The 21,108-nt window shown below is 56.8% G+C and overlaps 5 protein-coding genes across 5 annotated transcripts; all 5 read right to left on the bottom strand.

Moving 5' to 3' along the window:
* Positions 1 to 994: 994 nt before the first annotated feature.
* On the bottom strand, positions 995 to 2,290 carry JKF63_00502 (uncharacterized protein; the record flags this gene model as incomplete). The annotated part of the gene is made up of 1 exon (XM_067896553.1): positions 995 to 2,290. The coding sequence occupies one exon, from the start codon at positions 2,288 to 2,290 to the stop codon at positions 995 to 997; it is 1,296 nt and encodes a 431-aa protein (XP_067752710.1).
* Positions 2,291 to 6,048: 3,758 nt separating this feature from the next.
* Positions 6,049 to 6,852, bottom strand: JKF63_00501 (uncharacterized protein; the record flags this gene model as incomplete). Its single annotated transcript, XM_067896552.1, has 1 exon — positions 6,049 to 6,852. The coding sequence occupies one exon, from the start codon at positions 6,850 to 6,852 to the stop codon at positions 6,049 to 6,051; it is 804 nt and encodes a 267-aa protein (XP_067752709.1).
* Positions 6,853 to 10,138: 3,286 nt separating this feature from the next.
* On the bottom strand, positions 10,139 to 11,335 carry JKF63_00500 (uncharacterized protein; the record flags this gene model as incomplete). The annotated part of the gene is made up of 1 exon (XM_067896551.1): positions 10,139 to 11,335. One exon carries the CDS (start codon positions 11,333 to 11,335, stop codon positions 10,139 to 10,141), a length of 1,197 nt encoding a protein of 398 aa, XP_067752708.1.
* A 1,688-nt stretch (positions 11,336 to 13,023) lies between these two features.
* Positions 13,024 to 16,725, bottom strand: JKF63_00499 (uncharacterized protein; the record flags this gene model as incomplete). Its single annotated transcript, XM_067896550.1, has 1 exon — positions 13,024 to 16,725. The coding sequence occupies one exon, from the start codon at positions 16,723 to 16,725 to the stop codon at positions 13,024 to 13,026; it is 3,702 nt and encodes a 1,233-aa protein (XP_067752707.1).
* Positions 16,726 to 17,820: 1,095 nt separating this feature from the next.
* On the bottom strand, positions 17,821 to 21,108 carry JKF63_00498 (uncharacterized protein; the record flags this gene model as incomplete). Its single annotated transcript, XM_067896549.1, has 1 exon — positions 17,821 to 21,108. One exon carries the CDS (start codon positions 21,106 to 21,108, stop codon positions 17,821 to 17,823), a length of 3,288 nt encoding a protein of 1,095 aa, XP_067752706.1.

The following is a 21,108-nucleotide window of genomic DNA, read 5'->3' as shown; positions in this document are numbered from 1 at the left end:
GCGTCCTTCCGGGGTGCGCTCGTCGACTCTCCGGCACCAGTGTCGCATCCGCCCCCACAGTCGCACATGGACGGCTGCCGTATGCTTCACACACATCACACACAACATTGGGGACTGGTCGGCTCCACCCCCCTCACGTCCTCGTCGTCGGCCCCCCGGGTGTCTTCCTGGCCACCAGGCGAAACCGCTTAGGTGTGGCATACAACGCCATTTATGGTCGGCAGCGCGTGCTCGTCCCTGGATGGCGTGCCCACGTGTGCGGCGACAGGTGGGACGCCTTGTTGTGGGACTGTGGCAGCCGACAGAGGCATGTGTCGCCGCCCCCCCCCCCACCCCCACGGGCCTGAACGTCCTTGGGAGGAAGGCGGCGGTGCGTCATGCAGAAGGGAGGCAGCGAGGAGCCCGCGCCCAAAGCGGACGTAGGTCGGCGCCTCGCAGCTATGCAAAGAGAGTAGCGATGAACTTAGGACAGAAGACGACTCCGTAGCGCTGACAACGCGGGGATGATTAAGTCGTTGCGTGCGAATGAAAAGCCTTACATAAGGACCGCATCAAGTCTCAAGCGACCCGCGAAGCTCTCGGAGCATGTCGGGTGCGGCAGTGGGTCCGCTGCTCGCACAACAAAACGCCAGGCTGTGATAACCTCAGCCTTGTCCTTGGAAACGGGGGAGGGGGGGGGAGGAGGGGACATCATCAGGACGGGGCCATTCAAAAAGCAAAAAAATCAAAGGGGCCACGGAACTGGAGAGCCGTGGAGGAAACGAAACAAACGTACATTAGTACGTGTACGTGTACGTTAGACGAAACCGGAGCGAGGCGCGTCGTTGCGGATGTAATGCCTTGTCGTCCTATCTTCACCACTCCTCTCGCTCATGAACTGGGAGCAGCTTTGCAGTCCAGCACGTCTCGGTGCGAGGGAAAAATGGAATGCAAGAAAATGTGAGAGCAATGCGAGAAAAAAAGACGCAGCCTTGAGAGCAATCGCGAGATCTAGCTACACTTCAGATGGCTTCTTTATCCCACCGTGGAGGGTATTGTCGTCAGTCGATGAAGGGCTTCCCTCTGACAAGTCGTCTTCCGTCAAGATCTCCACCAATCTCTTGATCTCGTCTTCGTGAGAGCCTTCAACACGACCTACAATACAGCCGTTGCGGTACGCCACGCATGTCGGAAGGCTGCGGATGTCGTGCAAAGCGGTTACCTCGGTGTTGGCGTTCGTGTCCACGGTGAGTACGATAACCGGGTGTGGCAACGTCTTCGTCACGTCCCCGATGGGGCGACAGGAAGCGTTGCAAGCCCCCTGGTCGCTCACCACCATGTTAGTGGCAGAAGAGGAGGAGGCGAACGCAGCACTGGTGGGTTTCTCTGACTGGTGTTCGTCTTTCTGCCCCTGGGAACGTCGAAGCGGCGGCGACCCACCGGCCTCTGCAACCTCCCCAGAAAGCGCAGTGGAAGCTGGTGAGATAACTGTGGCGCCGCCACTGAGGCTGCCGACGCCAGCTCCCGCCACCGCATCAAGCAGCTTTGGCCGGATCGCATCACAAGGGACACACGAACCATTGTGGAAAAACACAACAACTTTGGCGCCCCGGAGACGTTCCTGAAGATCGTGCGGGTTGCCGCAGAAAGAAAAGACTTGCGCAGATGACGTCGCCGTCGGTTTCCCGGCGCTTGATGGCGGCAAAGGGGGGCTGTTGCTAATGGGGCCAGCCGCAGGTGACTCAGGGCTACGCATCCCTCTCTCAGAAGATGCCTTCTTAAGGGGCGACTCAGAGGGAGGAGCGCTTCCGCCTTGTGGGTGCTGTGAGGCATCACCAACGAACGACGCCATAACAGCACCATTAGGCACTCGAGTAGATGTAGCAGTCGTGCCCGATGGCGCGAACCCTTTCTTGCGAGTCCAAAACGACACGGCCTCTGCGTCTGTCTCCCCCAAGAATACCGCTGCAGTTCTGCCCTGCTGCGCGCGTAGCGATTCCATCTTGGGTGTCAGGGATGCCTTCGTGCACAATAGGTGCCGTTCAAAAGAAAGGCCGAGCTCTTGACTGCGCCGCGCTGCGGTACACGGCGCGATAGCACAGTGCACCACAGCGCGACCTCCTGCCTGGCCTGCATCGGAGTTTGTGGTAGGTACTCCCGCAGTATGCGAAGGCGGGCACACAGACGGTAGCATGCAGAACTTATTACGGGATGTGGTAATGCGTGAGATGGCTACACGCGTGAGCCAGCACCCACGGTGCACCCCCACAGCGGCCCATTCCACAAACATGCTAGTCACACCGACAAACATGCCGCGTCTTTCGTGTTACAGTCTCCGTGGCTAAACAAAAAACGTTGAATACGCTGGGCGTCTCCGTGCGTGCGCCTGCGCACACCGGCTCCTGGAAACCCTGAATCAGGGGTGTGGGAGCGAAGGAAAGGCGACCGAGGCCACTGTGTGCCGGCAGTTTCTTTATGTGTGCGTGCGCGTGTCACCTTTGGGGGAGGGAGGGGGGGGGGGAAGGCGTAAGTAAAAAGGAGGCAACAAAGAACAATAAAAAAAGGGGGGCGAAACAGCGAAACGCCGAGAGCGGTGCAGCGACAAGAAAAAAATAAAATACTTGACTTGTGGCGGTGTGTATGGAAGGGTGGGGGGAGGGAGGTATTATATGAAGAGGGTGTCAGCAAACGCGCGCGAAAGAAGAAAAAAAGGCAAGCGGTGCGAATGAAAAAGTGGAAAGAGGATGTACAAGCCTAGGCACACACGCCAGGGTCGCTCTACAGTGGAACGGCAGGAATGGGAGACTGCAAACGATTAACAAATGGAGGGTGGAAAGATAAGTTCTTGGGTTAGCAGATCTACGCTGTACGTACGAATACACATATGTGTGTGTGTGTGTGTGTGTGTTTGGGGGGAGGGGGAACGTTGTGTGGACCAGCGCCAGTAGGAGACAAAAGAGGCGCAAAAGGAGGACAGGGGAGACACTTTGTACAGCGCACCCTGAAATCGATCAGCGCCGAGCTGGGAGGGGGGGGACACAATTATAGCGCAACACTTTTATCATTCAAAACAAAATACACACCAAAGTCCACCGAGTATGAATTGTGGCACGGCTGATGTTCCCTTGATTTCACAACTACCCGGTAGAAAAAAGGGGGTGTGAGCCACACAGGGTTGAAAAAGAGAGAGATGAGGAACAACAAAACAACGAAGGAAAAGAAGAGGGGGGAGCGATTGCAAAGCCGGTCAAGCACCAATTAAATAGGTGAAGAGCAACCCCAAGCACAAACACAGCACCCGAGACCAGCACGGCAAGCTTCGTATGGAGCGCAACGCAGCGGCAGGTAAGGCGGTGAGATATAAAACGCGTGGAAGAGGTGAGACAAATCTGTGTGGTCGCAATTACAAAAATAGCGTGCCGACCGCCACACGTCGCTGCAGGTGATAGCGTGAGTGCGATAGAAAACAGCCAAGTGGAAACGAACTAGCAGACAGACAACTTGATGTGTCTATCGCTGCACCGGGTTGGAGAGTTTCGTATGAGTGCGCGCACGTCCAGTGCGGCTGAATTATGTCTCAGAGTCTGTGTGTGCCCGGTACGACGGGAGTCTTTTTGTTCTTCTTCTAGTGCTGACGGTGGGTGTTGGTACTTCGAGAACTAAATCCGGAAACGAAAAAAATAGGCGTGATTCAGAGAGGATAGAGAAAGAGCGATGTGGAGGGAGGGGCTTCGCGATCGTGCTTCAGTTGGAGATGGCCTGAATGCAGCCTGACGAGGGGGGGGGTCTTGAACACTTTTCAGAACAACAAAAAAAAAATTTCTTCCCCCGCGTCGAAAACTTCCTTGGAATTGATTACACTACCGGTGCGTGTCCGGTCCCCCCTCGATTTTCTCTTCCTCCTGCGTCCTTCCTCTTGGATGCTTCTGTGTGAAACCTCGTAGCCGTCATCGAGCAGACAAACGAAGCGTATAAGCCCCGTATAAGAAGGGCTTACGGCTTTCGTGAGAGCCACAAGCAGTTGAACCAAACAAAACGTAAGAAAGAAGGAAAAAAAAAGAAAGCAGAACGCTAATACAAGCCGTCTCTGAAGAGATAGCATCATGCATATGCTTGCAAATAAGATGACAGAACTGCCTGCTAAGCAGGACGGGGCTACAGTCCCTCGAAACACCCCTGCGTTTGAGGACCAAAGAAAAGAAAGTGGCACACGGTCATTGTCATTGCTGCTGATACGCATAGCCGCTTCCTTCCCTGCATTTCGTCCAGGATTCTCCCACGACTGTGGACGCAAGAGGCAGAAAACATCTCACACACACAACGCGTGAGATGACAACAAAAAACTTTTTTCCTCCAGGGTGGCATTTCGCGATGCAGATATCAACAGTTTTACTAGTGCGAGAGGCAAAGCCACAGCCGCCGCCCCCCCCCCACCCCACCACCACCACTTGCCACCTGCACCCACCACGGCTAAATCCCTGGTGCCGTCGAGGGCGAGACGTCTCTAACCTTCAGCCAGGGCGTGTGCCCACCGGCACCCTGTGGTCCTTGCACGAATGCGTGCGGCGCGAGAGACAGCCCGACACACCCGCACGCACCGCAGACACACACACACCCACACACAATCCAGGCGGGCAGTTCCCATGGTCCCACTCGAGGGCGGACACAGTGGTGTCACTGCCGCGCGCACAGCGGAGGGGAATCCACGTGCATGCGAGGTGCTCCAGGCGGGGGGATTCCGCCAGCGTCAGGCCGGGGCCCTCCCAACCACTCGGCCTGGATATGCCATGCTTTTTCTTCAGTCGCTCCCGACCGCGGCACGTCACACAGCGTGGAGAATCCACACACAGGAGTTGGGGAAGCCCCCGGGCGTCCTTCCGGGGTGCGCTCGTCGACTCCGGCACCAGTGTCGCATCCGCCCCCACAGTCGCACATGGACGGCTGCCGTATGCTTCACACACATCACACACAACATTGGGGACTGGTCGGCTCCACCCCCCTCACGTCCTCGTCGTCGGCCCCCCGGGTGTCTTCCCGGCCACCAGGCGAAACCGCTTAGGTGTGGCATACAACGCCATTTATGGTCGGCAGCGCGTGCTCGTCCCTGGATGGCGTGCCCACGTGTGCGGCGACAGGTGGGACGCCTTGTTGTGGGACTGTGGCAGCCGACAGAGGCATGTGTCGCCGCCGCCCCCCCCCCCCACGGGCCCGAACGTCCTTGGGAGGAAGGCGGCGGTGCGTCATGCAGAAGGGAGGCAGCGAGGAGCCTGCGCACACGCATGAAGTACCGAACCGAGGACACGAGAAAAAAAGGGAACGACTAAAAAAGACAAGACAGACCTAATAGTGAAGACGCCGCTGCCGGGGCTACTGCTGCATTTACATCACCTCACCAAACATTACAAATGATGAAAGAACGATGCAGAAGCGAAGTGAAGAACTGAGCAGAAACACGAATTGTTAACAACGTGGAATAGCATGAAAGAGAAAAAAAATGCTGGCAGGGCGACTGAATACGAGGAGCAGCTAAGGGGGGGGGAAGGTGGAGGAGAAGAGAGGAGTCAATGACCAGAGAACAAAAAAAAACGTGAAACAACGGATACTGTGGAAACAACAGCGACACGACGAAAACTTGGAAGACGGACAGGTAGGTGATCATCTGGGAGTGAGAGGTGAAGCTGCTATTATGGTGGTGCTAGCATTTACTTTTATAGCCATAGCACTCGTACATGAACAGCCAAATAGAGAGAAATGGTTCTGAAGCACCTCGGATCCACTACTACGATAACGGGTCAGAGCTTCGGCGAGGGAGGAGAGGATCATAAGCCCACAACGTATTGCCAATCCGGGGGGGGGGGGGGGATCAATGATGACAAGGCATCTCGGCTCGACAATAACAGCTGCAGGTATGAACTTTGGTGACGCGCACAAAGATGTGTGAAGCGCGTATTTCAGAGAGTCAGAGAAGAGTATAGGCATAACAGCCTCACCTATATCGCTCAAAAAAGGGGGGCCTTCTGTTGGCAGAAGGATTTTTTTTGTGGCTCTTTGTCGTGCACATCGATCCGCCTAAACCCCCACAGCATAGCTCTCCCCGAGAAAAGTGCTCACGATGTCCTTCCATTCTGCGCTTTCCGACGCTGTCAGCACCCCTGGATGTTCATGGAAGAGCCAGTGCCAGACCGAAGCCACACCATCTCGTATATCCTCTGCTTCGGACTGCGGGATATCGCTGGGATCTGGGATCGATTCGAACCCGCAATGTTGCCCAATCTGACCCACAAGCACCGTGATTACGAGCAGCTTCAGAAGAGCTTGACGCCGCACAGCAGACCTCTCTTTGTCTGGCGACTGACCAGTAGAGTTTTGGGGATTCCCGGTGAACACCAACGACCCAGACGGGGAGCCGCGATTGCTGGACCGAAATGAAAGTGGAAGCACTGCGGTATTTGCCTCTAGGTTTTCCTTGACGCCGGTCAAGAGTTCCTCCACAGCGGCCTCAACTCCGCTAAAGTCGGCATAGTCGTCAGTGTCACTGTACGGCACAATGTATTGCCCTTGGAGGAGCTCATCTCTCTGCTCTCGTTGATAATTCTCCGGCTCCACGAGAGACTCACGGAACGCGGCGAACGCATCCATCAGTCGCTCCACCACAGCATACACGTTCTCGTCAGCATTCACAGCAGCCATGAGCTCTCGCCATTGCACACTCCAGCGCAGCTGGTCCCGCCTGGCGCGTGCCGTCTTCAATTCACTTTGCAGTGCATCAAGTTGTATTTCGAGGTCTTGGACGTGCTGCGTCACCTCTCGAAGTTTCTCCCGCTCCGTCGCAACGGCAGAAGGAGCGATTTCAGCCACGGTCAGTGTGGACATCACGAAGGCCGCAACCCGTTCAGAGAGTGCAGAGAGTGTGTGAAAAGTGTGTCTTGCCGCCGCCTAAGCCTACGCGCGCGCACAGAAACGTGAAAAAGGGAGAAAAACGCGTATGCATGCACCCACTGGCAACCACAGACGCAACAACAACAATGCCAACAAGAACTACAAGACGCAGGAAGGGAGGGGAGGATTGGCTTCAGCCCCTTACCAACATAGGAAAGGGAAAACACAATGAAAAAAAAAGTGAATGAAAATAGAGGAGAGCGCCCGCTTCGCTGTATTGGGGAAAGTGAGTTCGTGGGGGTATGCGGAGTTGCTTTCCTTTGTGCGTGTATGTGTGTGTGTGGAGGCACGGTGGAAGGAGGAGGAAAGTCCAAAGAGCACACACGCGCGTATGCGCACACAAATTCAAAGGGTGAAAAGGGTGGCGGGTAACAGAAAGAGGCTGTGCAAGACAACACTAACATAGTTGATGCACACACAAGTAGGCGGGCACCCTTGCCCAAACTACAGTCATGAACAGCAACGATAAGTACGAGAACAAAAATTGCGCTGAGGGCTTCCCGTGCCAAATGAAAAAAAGTGGCACCACGCATATCCCTCTTTCCCCTTTTTACCCCTGCGGGTGATCAGCCCAAGAGGTATGCGATGGATATCGTTTGGCTATGGTGAGTACGACTCGTGTAGCACGCAGTATCAGAACGAATGCCCTCCCGTGTCGGGAGAGGTTGGGCAGCGAACGGCAAGGTAATGTTACAGAAAAGCAAGCAATGATCATGTTGAAGAAGTCTGCCTGAGATACAAGAAGTATATATATAAACAGTGAAAGTGAAGGCGACACGACAAGGAAAGAGCGGGGGAAGAGGGAGAAGGGAAGGGGACGCAAGTACTGTGGGAACATCGATCACAGCGGGAGGGGGGGACACCTGATGAAAAACAAATTTTTAGAGGGAGAAAACTGTGGCACGAGCGACATTGAGGGATTCCGAGGTGGTGAAGCATGTTAGCGGTAAACTTACTACCAGACAGCCCTCTCCTGTAGTTCAAGAGAAGCGGCAGACACCACCGTCTATCCTCCGTCAAAAAAAAAGGGGTATTCGGCTGTTTAGATTTCTCCAACCGCGCTTCGGAAGACTCCCCCCCCCCTCCCCTCCTACAAACGTTGCACACAGACACACTGCCCACGTGCTTCGGTGCTGATGTTCCCTGCCTCGCGCCTGCTTTGGGTGCCTGAAAAGCACTTCTTGCTTCTCTTTGAGGGGGAGGTTGTCTCCTCACGTGTGTGTGTGTGTGTGTGCAGGGGGGGGGGAGGGAGGGAGGAGGGAGAAGTGCAACGTCTCAGTCGACGCGGGCAGCATCCATCGGTGCTTGAGAGAAAAGATGATAAACCAGCCGGTGGGGTGGGGTGGGGTGGGAGGGAAAGAAGCGTGGGCGTGTGAATGCGTGGGGTGGGTATGCTCTAACAAGAACGATCCAACACACACACACACACATAATACATACATAAAATATGTAATGACAAACCTCCAGGAATCTCCAGAAGAGTCACAAGTGAAACACCACTACTACATTTTCCGAACATCCTGAGTACACCTCTTCCGCCCTGCGCGCACGTGAGTTGAACCTCCCAGACCCCACTACCCAGCCCCCCCCTCCACCCACAAATCCATCGCGTGCGCCACCGCAGCGGCTCACATCCGTCCGAGCAATGACCACGGAGTCAATCAAACACGACTTCTTACTCAACCCCCTACCCAGCCGGCCTTGTAGATCGGCTCTAATCCGCTCCTCTCATGCCGGTCGTCACCTGGTACACACAAGCACGCAAGTGACACGGACACACTGACCAGCTGGGAGTTCGCGTAGTGTGAGTAACCCTTCACCCACCCCCTGCCAACACACTGCGTATCACGTGAGCGGGTACAAGAGTCCTCCATGGGTCGCTCCGCAGCAGAGCCAGCGAACAACCAGACCCTCCAGCTCGCCAGCGATACACGATCTTTATTTTCTGGTATTGTGGGCACTTCGCTCCCTCGAAGACCGCAACCGGTTCAACAAGAGGAGCAGGACAACGTCCGTTTGGATACCTCCGAGCTTGGGTAGCGGTCACTGATGTTTCCCAGTCTGGACAAATCAGCCGCCCCTCCAGCCTAGCATGAGGCGCTACACCCGGGGAATGAATACATGTATATATAAAAAAAGGACAGCGCATAGTAGAAATCTGCGACGACAGGAACGCTCCCCTTGCTGTTTCCTCCAGGGTGGCATTTCGCGATGCAGATATCAACAGTTTTACTAGTGCGAGAGGCAAAGCCACAGCCGCCGCCCCCCCCCACCCCACCCCACCACCACCACTTGCCACCTGCACCCACCACGGCTAAATCCCTGGTGCCGTCGAGGGCGAGACGTCTCTAACCTTCAGCCAGGGCGTGTGCCCACCGGCACCCTGTGGTCCTTGCACGAATGCGTGCGGCGCGAGAGACAGCCCGACACACCCGCACGCACCACAGACACACGCACACACACACACACACACAGACACGCACACAGACACACACACCACCAGATCTTTGAAGGAGTCGGGCAGTAGACACGATGACACGAGCACGAGCCACTCAAACATGGAAAAGAACGACGGTTAAGAATTGGAGAAAACAGCACTTGCCTAGAGAAGCCCTCGATAGATAAACTTGAAAATACTGAGTAAGGGGAAAAGGGGGGGAGGCTGGGGGAGATGAAGAGAACAGAGAAGGAAGGTGAACAGAACTGTGCACACATCCCCAAGACACAATGTGCGCACAAACACTTTGGAAACCCGTAAGAAAGAATAGTGCACCTGGGGTACGGAGCTGCTGTCGTAATGCGAAGAAGAACCCCCCCCCCGCAAAAAAAAAAAAATCGACACAGAAAAGAGGGAGAGAAGAAGATTGGGGGGGATCAACGCTGGATTGCGTCGCAATCAACGTCATTCCCCTTTTTTTATATATAATCCCAATGCAGAGAAAGAGAGAAAATACGTACATCAAAAGAAGTGCTGTACTTTCATAGATTGCGCTCGAGGAGCTTGAACCATTTCTCTGCCATCGGGTATTCGTGCGTGCTTTCGAATGGTGTACACTGTCACGAACGCCATTACGCACACAGTCATACTTTCTCATCTACACACGCACATGTTCGGATGTGCACACTAGTGTGTGCAACGTGCTGCCGCTTTAAAGAAAGCGCTACTGAACCATTCGCGCATGCTTCTCATTCCTTCCCAATCTCCATTTCTCTGCCTGGCTTACAGTTTTGTCGTGCCTGTACGAGAGTTGCAGCGATAGAAGGCGTCACGAGTGGCAACGCTGGATTGGTAACGGGTCCTCGCATCCATGAAGTGTTGCAGCTCCTCCTGTGTCGCACCCTTCAACTCGAGACCGACCGGGATAGCGCGTTTCTGTCCAATGTCGTCGTTGTTGATTAATACGAACGCCGCACGATTTGTAACGACAGTCGTGTCTCTGCGCTCCGCCTTAAGCACCACGTCCACCTCCATTGTGGTGTTGCGCACGTAGATGACTGTAGCCTCGAGCGTTACCCAGTCGGTGGCGAAGACCGGCTGAGGGAAGGAGACACTGTGCATGCCAATCGTGAAAACATGGCGGTTTCCAGTAAACATGCGGCCACAATGCACAGCGTGCTGCTCCATCCATGCCATCAGTTCTCCACCAAAGACAGTATTGTTGTTGTTCATGCATGACGTGAAGAAGATACGGTTTGCCTCCACCCTGGAGGCGCTAATACGGGCGTGGATGGGCTTCCCTTCGTTAATGGGGCACTGCGCCTCCTCGGTGGTGACGGGGCGCTCCAAGCGCTTACTCCTGTTCTTTTCATTTTCCCTCTCAAACTCGCGAATCCGAAGGTAGCGGTTGTGCAAATCGATGTCAAACGGATCTGTCAGCTCTATCGCCGGCACCACCTTGGCAGCCTTCAAATCAGGCGTTATGGCCACCATGGTAAAAAAAGACTCGCCAGCAGACGTCTCATTGCGGGTCGACGGAGACTGCCGGTAAAACCGAATGTAAATACCCATGGAGCTGGAGCCACAGTGCACCAGACGGCCGTCCAGCCGCACCGCATCACCGTGCAGGATGGGTGACGAAAAGATCGTGTTCGTGACGCCAACGGTGCAGGTCAAGTACCGCTCATCGGTGAGGGAGGCTAGGTGACGAAGCGCCTTCTCAGAGGCGCGAGCAGCACACATGTCGAGCATAGCCAGCACGCGGCCAGCGGCCAGGCGTGCCCCTGATGTGGAGTCTGAGCCGACAATGTCGGTCCAGCCCACGTGGATGGGGGCTACAGTGCCTTGCTTGGGATTGCCAATGACGATACTGGTGCGGCGATTCTCGCTAAGTGCCCCCAGCGACGATGCGACACCAGCGGGCACCTTACTGCGGGAGAGGCGCGAGGAGACCGCCTGGAAGAGTGCACGGCGGAGCATTTTCACTGCCAGCTTCTTGTGCTCAATATGGGCTTGTACGCTTCTGTGAATGGGAGAGCGGAGGAGGGGGAGGGGGATGCGAAACTGTGGCACTAGGTATCCTTGCGTACCTATGGCCGTCCTTGTTTTTTTTTTCAAACCGTGGATATCAACACAACTACTTTGCCCTTGGAGAATTGAGCGGCAAATTAGCCCAAGGAGGGGGGGGGTCACACAGAACCATGCAAGTGTGGGCAATGAAGGGGGGGGGAGTAAAACGAAGGAGGAAGGGAGTGGAGTGGAGTGAAGTGGAAGGGGGGGGGGGGGAGGAGAGGAGAGGAGAGGAGAAGGAGAGGGAGAGGAGAGATGGCGAACCACAAGAGAAGCGCCTTCCGTGCCTTGCCCCCCCCCCCCTCTCGCTACTACATCGATTGAAATATTTATTTAGTGTTCAAGAGAAGCGCGTGTATGCATGTGTGTTTACGTACTCCCTTTGAGCGTTTGTTGTTGTTTTTTCAAGGGTACACACCTCCGAACGCAGAAACACAGCGCGGGGGTTGAAGGGGGGAAAACGAAAGTGGAAATAAATAAGAGAGCAATGATGACGGGCAACAAGGGATATGCACTCGGAAAAAGTCAGGGCCTATGTTCGTGCGACTCTTTGTGTGTGTGTGTGTGTGTGTGTGGTGCGTCGTTGGGTTGGGAAAAGGGGGGAGTCCAAGAGATGGCTCCCCCGCGACGCGATTTTGCTAATAAGTGACGCGCTCTTTTTTTTTTGGAGGGGGGCGGGGTAGAGAAAAAAGGGGTGAGGAACCTCTTGGTGCCGGTGATATTGTCAAGCGAAAGGACCAGTGAGTCACAGAAAGCGGTTGAGATATGAAAAGAGTAGATGAATCAGCATGTGAAAAAAAAAGGTCCCAACGTATAGCACTGTGTCTATTTCACCCTTTTTTTTTTGCGTGACACCCTCAGGGTGACATCGCGTACCCGACTTGCGCACCGCTGCACTCATGCAATAGATACACAAAGCACAAGACCGCAACTCCCCACCTCCCACCATAAGAACCGTAGCTCAATGAGCCCCTGTGCCTAGATGGGGAGAGAGAGAGCTAAAGACCGTGGGGGTATGAACGTAAACACCAAGAAGACGATACAGAATTTATCAGGAATAGCGAGGGGTTTCTTGATGTGCCCCATTTGCTTCGAAACAGGAGTCAATTCACATCGACACACACACACACACACACACGCATACAGACCAGAGGGGAAAAACAAAGAGGGTGAGAAGGCGGGGCAACAAATTGAGAGCTCCCAAGGGGGGGAAGGGAACCGCAGTGCAAATGGGAATGCGAGAAGAAGAGCAGCGCCCCCTGGTCACGTAGTCCGCTCATAGGGAACAGCGAGGGGATAAAATAGAGAATAAATACGAAAAAAAAAGTCTTTTCATACCCGCGCCTCAGCCGCCCACAAACACACCGGCGACAAACGGCAACGACGGCTACACACCATCGGTTGAGACACTCTTTCCTTTGTTTTTTTCTTCAGTGATAACCGATCGGCTTGTTTCGTCTTTTTTACATCATTTTTTTTTTGTACCTTGAATAGGCAAAATCGCGTGTCGGTGATACGAGGAAACCCCCCACCACCACCACCACCACCAAACCCTCCCACGCCCTTCCTCCACAGAGACACGGATACGTGGTGTCGACCTAATCCGGCTCATTCATGACGTACTGCAACTTTTCCATGATGACACGCCGCTCCTCCACAAGCGCGGCAAGGGTCTCTTTCGAGGCGGATGGTCGCTTTCGGTCCGCTTCCGTCATTGGTGCCACCTTCGAGTACGCTGCCTTGCCAGTGCCTCTGCCAGTGTGCTCCTCCTCCCTAGACAGCAGCACGAAGCGCAGCTGCCAGATGCGCTCATTTAGCGCCCTCATCTCCTCGGTAAGCAGGTGAATCTCGTCTTCGCGGGTGTTGCGTATCGCACTTGCCGCATCCATCAGCGCCTTCAGAGAGCCCCCGAGTGGCTTTAGCACCCGGGCCTGCCTCTCCCGCGCTCTCCCAGCTTCCAATGCGGAGGTGAGTCGGCCTCGTGAACCGGTCCGCACCGGCACGGCGACAGGGTGTGACGAACCTCTTGTTGGCGGTGTCAAGGAACCGGATTCCACGGAGCGATTTGGTGACTCAGCTCGTGCTATGATATCCATCTGGCGGATGCCTGCCTGGAACTTCGACAGGTACGCAGAGGAAGTCTGGGCAGAGGCGCGAAAGCCACCGCTGTCGCTCTTGGAATGGGGAGGGAGGGAGAGTCGCGCGCTTGACGGTACGGAAGCGGTGGGCGATACACTGTGAACAGACAAGCATGGCTCTGTGGCAGGGAGAGGGGGCGCATTTCGACCTGAGCGCAAGGGTTGCCTCGGACACTGCTTGGACATCGATTGACATGGCAAGACTGCGGGGCACGCTTTTTTCTTCGGGGGCATGGAGCCGTGGCGAGCTGCCTGCAGGGGGTCGCCGCCATCGCCACCCCCATTGGCACCCGTCCTATTTGGCGCCGCAGAACCGCTAACGGGGGTGCGAGAGCTACGCTTCTGATTTGCGGAGGTGATCAGCGGCACCGAAGGACGCTTTGCGTCCTTCGAGCTGTATCGTGGACTAGTTGACTGTGCCGCCGTCGCCGAGGATGTCCCTGGAGAGGCGTCGCCGCCGGCGGCCGCTGCCTCGCCTGCTGCAGAGGCCAGACGGGCCTCCCCCTTGCGCATGAAGGAGAAGGGCTGTCGCTTTCGCGAGTGCGACTGTGGCTCCTGCTGCGACTCTGGCATGCGGAACCTCAACGCCTCCGCTGAAAGCGTGTTCGGAAACTCATTCTCGGGGGTGAAGACGTTGCCGTTGAGAGCACCGGTGTCTGCTTCCACATGAGCACCACTGCTGCAGCGACCATCAGCGTTGGCAGCTACCGAATCATCAGACACCACCCCGTCTGCATAGCTACGTTCTGTGCGCACACCGTCTGCTGATGTGTATGTGCCAGCGCCGTGGAGGATATTGTGCCGCCATGTACAGCAGAGCTTATTTCCTTCAACAAACTTGTAGACGCCACGGCCGTGGCGCTGCAAATTGAAGAGGGGCTGCTCCTGCCGGCCTTCTCCGCAGCTGGCGTCTTCAACCTCACCGTCGTACACGTCGCCGTTTGCGAAGGTCATGACCCCTCGACCGGTGTGATTCGCCGCATCATAGACACCCTTGAAGGTCCACATCGCGTTGCCCGACTTGACGACGACATCCCCTCCGGCCAGCGGCAGAAGTTGCTCATCGAAGCAGCCCTCGATAGTGGTCTTGTTGCGAAGGGTCAGACAACCAGGACCGCCTCCGGGGACGCTCTTACGAAAGGTGCCCTTGTATTTCAGAAAGGGCGGCGGCGGCGTAGCAGATTTCGCTTGAAGCGCGGAGTCCCTGGAAGCTTCGTCCGCGCCGTCAAAGAAGATGGTCCCTTCGCCTTCGCGAAAGCCGTCGACGTACTCGCCCTGGTAGACAACGTGGCGACGATCCACAGATGTGTACTCCTTTCCCGGGCCAGATGGCTTCCCATTAGCCCACGCACCCTCGTATGCACATGAGAGAACCGTGAATATGGACGGGGACGCCTGCGGCGGGGGTGGCAACGCTACACTCAGTAGAGTAGCCACACCCGATCCGTGGGGCTGACCCGCCAGCCATTGTCCCTCGTACCTCAGACCGCGCGCTTTGTCCTCCCATATACCGGTCCCCTCTGCCTGACCCTCCCGAAGGTCCCCTTTGTAGTGCACAGAGCATGCGCTCAAGGTACCGGCACGGCTGGGCACGTAATGCGCCACCTCACCAGTGTAACGTGACCCATCCAACCACTGCCAGGTACCCTGCCCATGCGGCAGACCACGCGCCCACTGCCCCGTGTAGGCACCATCCAGGTGTCCGTACATGGCAGGGGCCCAGCAGCGCAGCCCCGCCTCCAGTGCTCGAATGAAGTTGTGGGGGGTAGCCGGCACTTCTCTTGGTAGCGCCGATGCCGAGGAGGCGTTTTGGGTTGAGCAGCCTGTGCGCCACTCGCCGATGCCGTTGCCGTCCGCCTCGCCGTTGGAAAAAGTCCCCTCGTAGCAGGTGAGCCTGAGCAACACTTCGGCCGGCACGCACGCGAGGGGAATGCGGTTGCGAACAGCACCGTCCGCGTCGATGCCATCGGCGCCAGTAGCACGTGGCAGGGGTCTTTCACGTAGGACACCAGTACCGTGAGGAGCACCGTTGCGTACGGCCCCGTTGTAGGTGCTCCCATCTATGTATGTGATGGCGGCCGGACTACCAGTGAGTATGCCGGCAACGCACGGGCCATGGTACATCTTCATCGGGTGAGCGGCATGTTCTGGTTGGCTCAGCCGCAGCAGACTGGCAATAGATGCCGAGGCAGCGCCGCGAGGGCTCCCCGCGCTTGCCGCACAAGACGAGGCGGAGGCGAACGATGAAGAAGGGTTGGCGAAAGTGATGCGCACATCCCCGTTAAGCTGGTCATGGTGCCACGGCCCCTCGCAAACGGTGCCGTCGCTTCCCTGGAGAACGCCCTGGCCCTCGCGCCGGTCCTGAGCAAACAAGCCCTCAAACACATCCCCGCTCGAGAGGCGGTGAACGCCTTTACCGTGGCGCCGCATCTGCGCGTCCGTACCGCCTGTGTAGAGACTGCCATCCGCGTACTCGATCTCCGCCTCGGCGACGCTGGAGGCTTGGGGAGCGTCACGGTCAAAAGCGCCGCGGTAACGAAGAGGGCGAGCGGCAGCGGCGGCACCTGTTCCCGATCTGTGCAACCACCACTCCCCGGATCCCTGTCGCTTCCCTGCCGCCCAGGAGCCGTCGTAGACGTCTCCGTTAGCGTAAACACACCTCCCCTGCGGCCCGCTACGGATACCGCTCTGAAAGCTGCCGGTGTACTCTGTAAAATCGTCCAAGTTTGATGCACCGCGCAGAGTGCCCGTCCCGTTCATCTCATCCTCTCTCCACTCACCCTCGTAAACCCGACCGTTAGTGAACTGGCACCGTCCCTTGCCGCTTCGCTTTCCGTCCTTGAACTCCCCTACATACTCGTAGCCGTCAACCCCAGGCACACTCATCACGCCCGTGCCGTGTGGCAGGCCGCCCTTCCAGTCTCCGTCGTACGAAGCCCCGCTGGAAGCCCACGTGTAGCGCCCCCTCCCATCCTTGACGGGTTTACGGTCAGCGTCGTGGACATAGAGCGCCTCACCGTGATAAGTGTCGCCGTTCGAGAATGTGCGATCCCACAAAGATCGTGTTGCTGTGGTTGCACCCACAGTTGCGGCAGCACTCCTGGGAGCCACAGACGAAGTGGCGTGCGGCTTGTAGGAGGACGAGACCGTTGCCGTGGGCATAGAAGCTGGTGAGAAAGATATGGGAGGGAGGTGCTCTAAGAGGGCGTCGGGATGAGAATCATAAAAGAGGAAGTGGTGGCTCTTCGCCAGTTTCGGAAAAAAGAAAGGAATATGTAACTTGCGCTGCTGGGGTAACCCTAGTGTCCCCCAGGAGCTGAGGAGTAGGCAGGAAGTGTGTCTGTGTAAGGAAGCGCTACGACACGCCACAAGTGTGACGCGATAATGATGGAAGGCCTGTTTGGCACATGAACCCCTCTGTAGGAGACGCTCACCGCTTGGTCCGCCAATGTGAGGGAGGGGGAAGATGATGGAAATGCGATCCCGAATCCACTCCGCAGTACACTACATATATGTGTGCGGACGTGTGTGCGTGTGTATGCATCAAGTCGCACCAGGGGCAAACAACGATAGGTACAAGAAGAGATAGAGAGAAACAGTAAAACAAAAACGAACAACCGAATAGGAGGTGGGATCGAGAGAGAGAGGGAGGGAGGGAGGGAGGGAGGGGGTCTTGAGATAAAAACAATGAGCACGAAACAAAAAAGAGCGCTGGATGCACGCTCAAAGAGATGGGGAAGACAAAACAGCAGAAGAATATCAGCAGACGTGTGTACACAACACAGCCGCGCGCTGAGGTGAGCCACCCTTTTTTTTCTCGTGCACAACGGCACCGGGGCGTGCGCAGACAAGGCTTACGCACAGACACACGCAGGGGTGTGTCCCCTTGGGGGATATGACGACTCCTTTCTCAAGGCATTTGAGGGTGAAATAGCAGACAACGTACAAAGAAAGAAACCAGTGGGGATAAGAAAATTGGCTGAAGCGTTCGTGACACTCGAGCGCGCACACACACGCAGGCGATGAGAAAAGGACGTGGATCTATGAAAGTGTTACCGGGAAGCTGAAGCAGTCCGTGCACCATTCGCAGAAACACACAAGAAAACGCGAAGGCGAAACGGACTCGCCCCTCACGCCCCTGCGGGTGTGCATGGAATGAGACTGGGGAGAGGAGCGTGTGCGTCACCCATCCTGCAAAGAGAGACGATACGTCTCTTCCCCTCCCTAGCGGTCATGGCAAGGGACACGCGCCAAACGTCATGGCGAACGATGGAGCACGCGTAGTGTGGCCTCCCAGTAGGTCAGCAGCTCCTCGTCGAGCCCGCACTGGCGCCCAATGACAGGCCCAACACCCAGCCGCCCTCCGCAGTGCTGCGCCCAGTCCTGTTGTCGGCGTGGCCCGATATGAGGCGTTAGACAGACAGGCTGGTACGTTGGTGTCACGTCCAGTGGGAATCGGACACCATCATCGACTGCGACCTGCGACAAGGGCAGCGGACCACTGCCGGCATGTAGGCTCCGGGGGTCTCTTAGATTATCCTCCTCGTCAGCGTAGGTTGTGTGGGTCTCCATCTCGTAAATCTTGACCCGCTCTAGGGGAAGCGGATTATCTGCAGTGGAAGAGAAAGCGACAGGCTCGCATGGGTGATCTTGCGCTGAAAGATCACTGGAGAGAGGAGGCCGTGCGGGAGCGGCATCCGCGCGTTCCGTTCCACAGCGAGGGCGACCGCTATTCATTTCTGCCGCCGCCCCAGAGTCAGAAGCAGCGTTGAGAGTGGGACAGCGAGGTGCGGCACGGTGCCCCTCCACGTCCAGCATCTCGACAAGATGAGTGGCGCAAAGGACCACCGGCACAGCGGGGCCGCCGCAACAACCACCGTCAGTACAGTACTCACCCCCCTCTGCAAAGTAACGTAAGGTTGCCTTCAGTAATGCACAGCCATCCTCCGGGGAGGTGCCGCGCCCGAACTCATCCAAAAGCACAAGTGCCCGCCCCGCCGCGTGGCTTCTGTGGAGTGTACTACCGTGGACTGCCCTGTGTGCTCGTTGCTGGCCAGCAACAAAGTGTAACACGCGATGAAGCGCTACACATTCGGTGTAGAAGCTGCCCGGAGCCGTTACGGCTACATCGGCAGTTGAACAGAGTGAGCGCAGAGATGCAGAGGAGGAAGGTGCGCAGACAGACGACGACGGAGCGAAAATGCTGTTGACGAGGCTCAGCCGCACTGCCACCGCTGGCACGTAGCACCCTAAATGAGCCAGAAACACAATTTGCGCAACGGCTCCCATAAGCACCGACTTGCCGCTGCCATTGACGCCAAGTACCAAGCAAACACGGTCGGTCGATGTGCGGAGATGAAGCGAAAACGGAACAAGCTGCTGCATACCCACATGCCGCGAGAGAAGCGGGTGCCAGCCATCCTCAATCTCGAGAATGCCCTCACCAGCTTCCTCCCCCGTTGACTCACTTGGCGCAGCGCAGTCAGCTACCGCAGCGACAATCTCTGGCCGACACCACCTCTCCTGGACCGACACGCGAGCAAAGCTCAAGAGACAGTCCAACTCTCCGAGTGCGCGAGTAGGCCGCAGCAAGTGGAGAGAGTTATACAGGAGCGACGTTTCCAGCTCGCGGCGGACCCGCTCCTCGCGTTGCTGGACACGCCGCTGGAGGTCCCCCACCCAAGTGTCGAGCTCCTCCATCACGGCAGACTTGAAACAATATTCGCCGCTCTGGGCTGTGTGATGCAACTTCCAACCAAAGGAATTTTCCATTATCGAGACGACTCGCTCACCGGGCGACAGCGTAAGGGCGGCCGTACCTGCCCTTGGGGGAGGTGCTGCAGGGACGGTGTTGAGTAAACCAGCAGTTCCCGTGCCTGCGTTGTCGCTGGTCCACGGCGCTGGTCCACCGTCGTCGTTGCCACTGCCGTCACCGTCTCGCTTGTCTCCATCGGCCATGTCTTGGACTTGGTGCACCGCTGCCAATTCCGCAGCCGGAACGCACAGCAGGTACCCGTGCGGCACTGTGTACACGCAACGCAGAGAAAGCCTTTCCCGTAATGCCCACGGAAGTTCTTCGAAGGCGGCCTCTGCTTTGGCTTGGAGAGAGAACCGCAGTTCATGAAAACGTACGCGCAACTCGTCCAGTACGGTGTCTGCTCCATCACGGATGCGCACGGCATTGGGCATACCGCGGTCAAAAGAGTCAAGTGCCGCTGTCGTCGGGGAAACAGGGCAATCTGGTTGACAATCCTGGGTCGCACATGGTGCACCTCCGACACCGCCACCGCGATAGCGGCCTGTAACCCCGACCACCGCTGTGGCGAGGGACACCGCCATGGCCCGCAGCGGTTCCACGTCGATGCTCTGAAGCAGCACGTTGAGACGACTCACCACATGAGCGACAGAGCCCAAGAGCTCCTGTACCTTGATGACCCCTTGCAAAGTTTGGTAGAGGGATACGTAGTGTTTGTGAAGAGCTCGGCCTGAACGCATCAGCGTGAAAACATGTGTTGTCGAATGCACCCTGTGCAGTGCAGCGCGCAGCTGGGCGGCTATGTCATGATGCACAGGGTTGACAAAGAAGGCGACGACGGACTGGCGTGTCTCAATCTCAGCCGCGTCGCAGCAGGGCAGGGCGATCCACTGTCGCAGCATCGCTCTCCCTACAGAACACTGTGCCGTGCTCAGTAGCCCTCGCAGCGAATGACCTTCCTTTGCGCGCCCACGACCTTGTCCGCTGCTAGGGTGGCGCTCTGTGCGGGTGATCTGCATAGCCTCAGCGCAGGCATCGTCAAGATAAAGCGCATGCAGGGCTTCGCGCTCCACAACATCGGCGACGTTCGACTGAACTGCGGCGACAAACTGAAGCAGCGCTGCCATGGAACGCATCATGGCTATTTTCTCTGTGTGAAATCGTGAAGCCAGCTCTGGCGCTCGAGCAGGATACATGTTCGCCAGGCGAGGAAGCGCTTCAGATCCGCAGAACGCCGTTGCGGCGCTTAGGCGGATCACCTCAATTGGCGTGTGCTCCGCTACCAGTGCGACCAAGTCTCCTAGCGCTTCGCTCCCGGTGTGCGGAAGGAGCACCTGTGGCTGATGGACTTGCAGGTAGCGCACCAGCCACAGCAAGCTCGGTGGTATGTCTTCGTGGGCAACAATGCGGACGTCGCCGCTGCTACCGGTAGCATGTGCATGCATGTAATGCGATCCGACGTGAGAAGCGCCGATCTGTGACTTGACTGCCGCCGCTGAAGTGGGGTGTCCACCGCGTCCGCGCCGAACGGTTTCACCCGCCACCATGCACACCGGAACCTCGAAGACCTCGATGCGACACTCCGCACACAAAAAGCGAGCTACACCGACACTGGCAGCACACCAGCACAGCGCTGCCACTTCATCCAAGAGGGGCTTGGATGCATCACAGTCGTCGTCTTCAAACTCGTCGTCGCTGTCGAGAAGAGAATCGCCAGCTAGCTGCACACTACAGTGCATGTCCCCGCGCATAAGTTCCTGCTCGATAACGTAGCCAGCGGAGCGCTGCAT

This window comes from Porcisia hertigi, chromosome 36 (genome assembly GCF_017918235.1).
Source record: "Porcisia hertigi strain C119 chromosome 36, whole genome shotgun sequence".
Lineage (NCBI taxonomy): Eukaryota > Euglenozoa > Kinetoplastea > Trypanosomatida > Trypanosomatidae > Porcisia > Porcisia hertigi.
The sequence above is the reverse complement of the archived record's forward strand: the minus strand, read 5'-3'. Positions and strand labels throughout refer to the sequence as shown.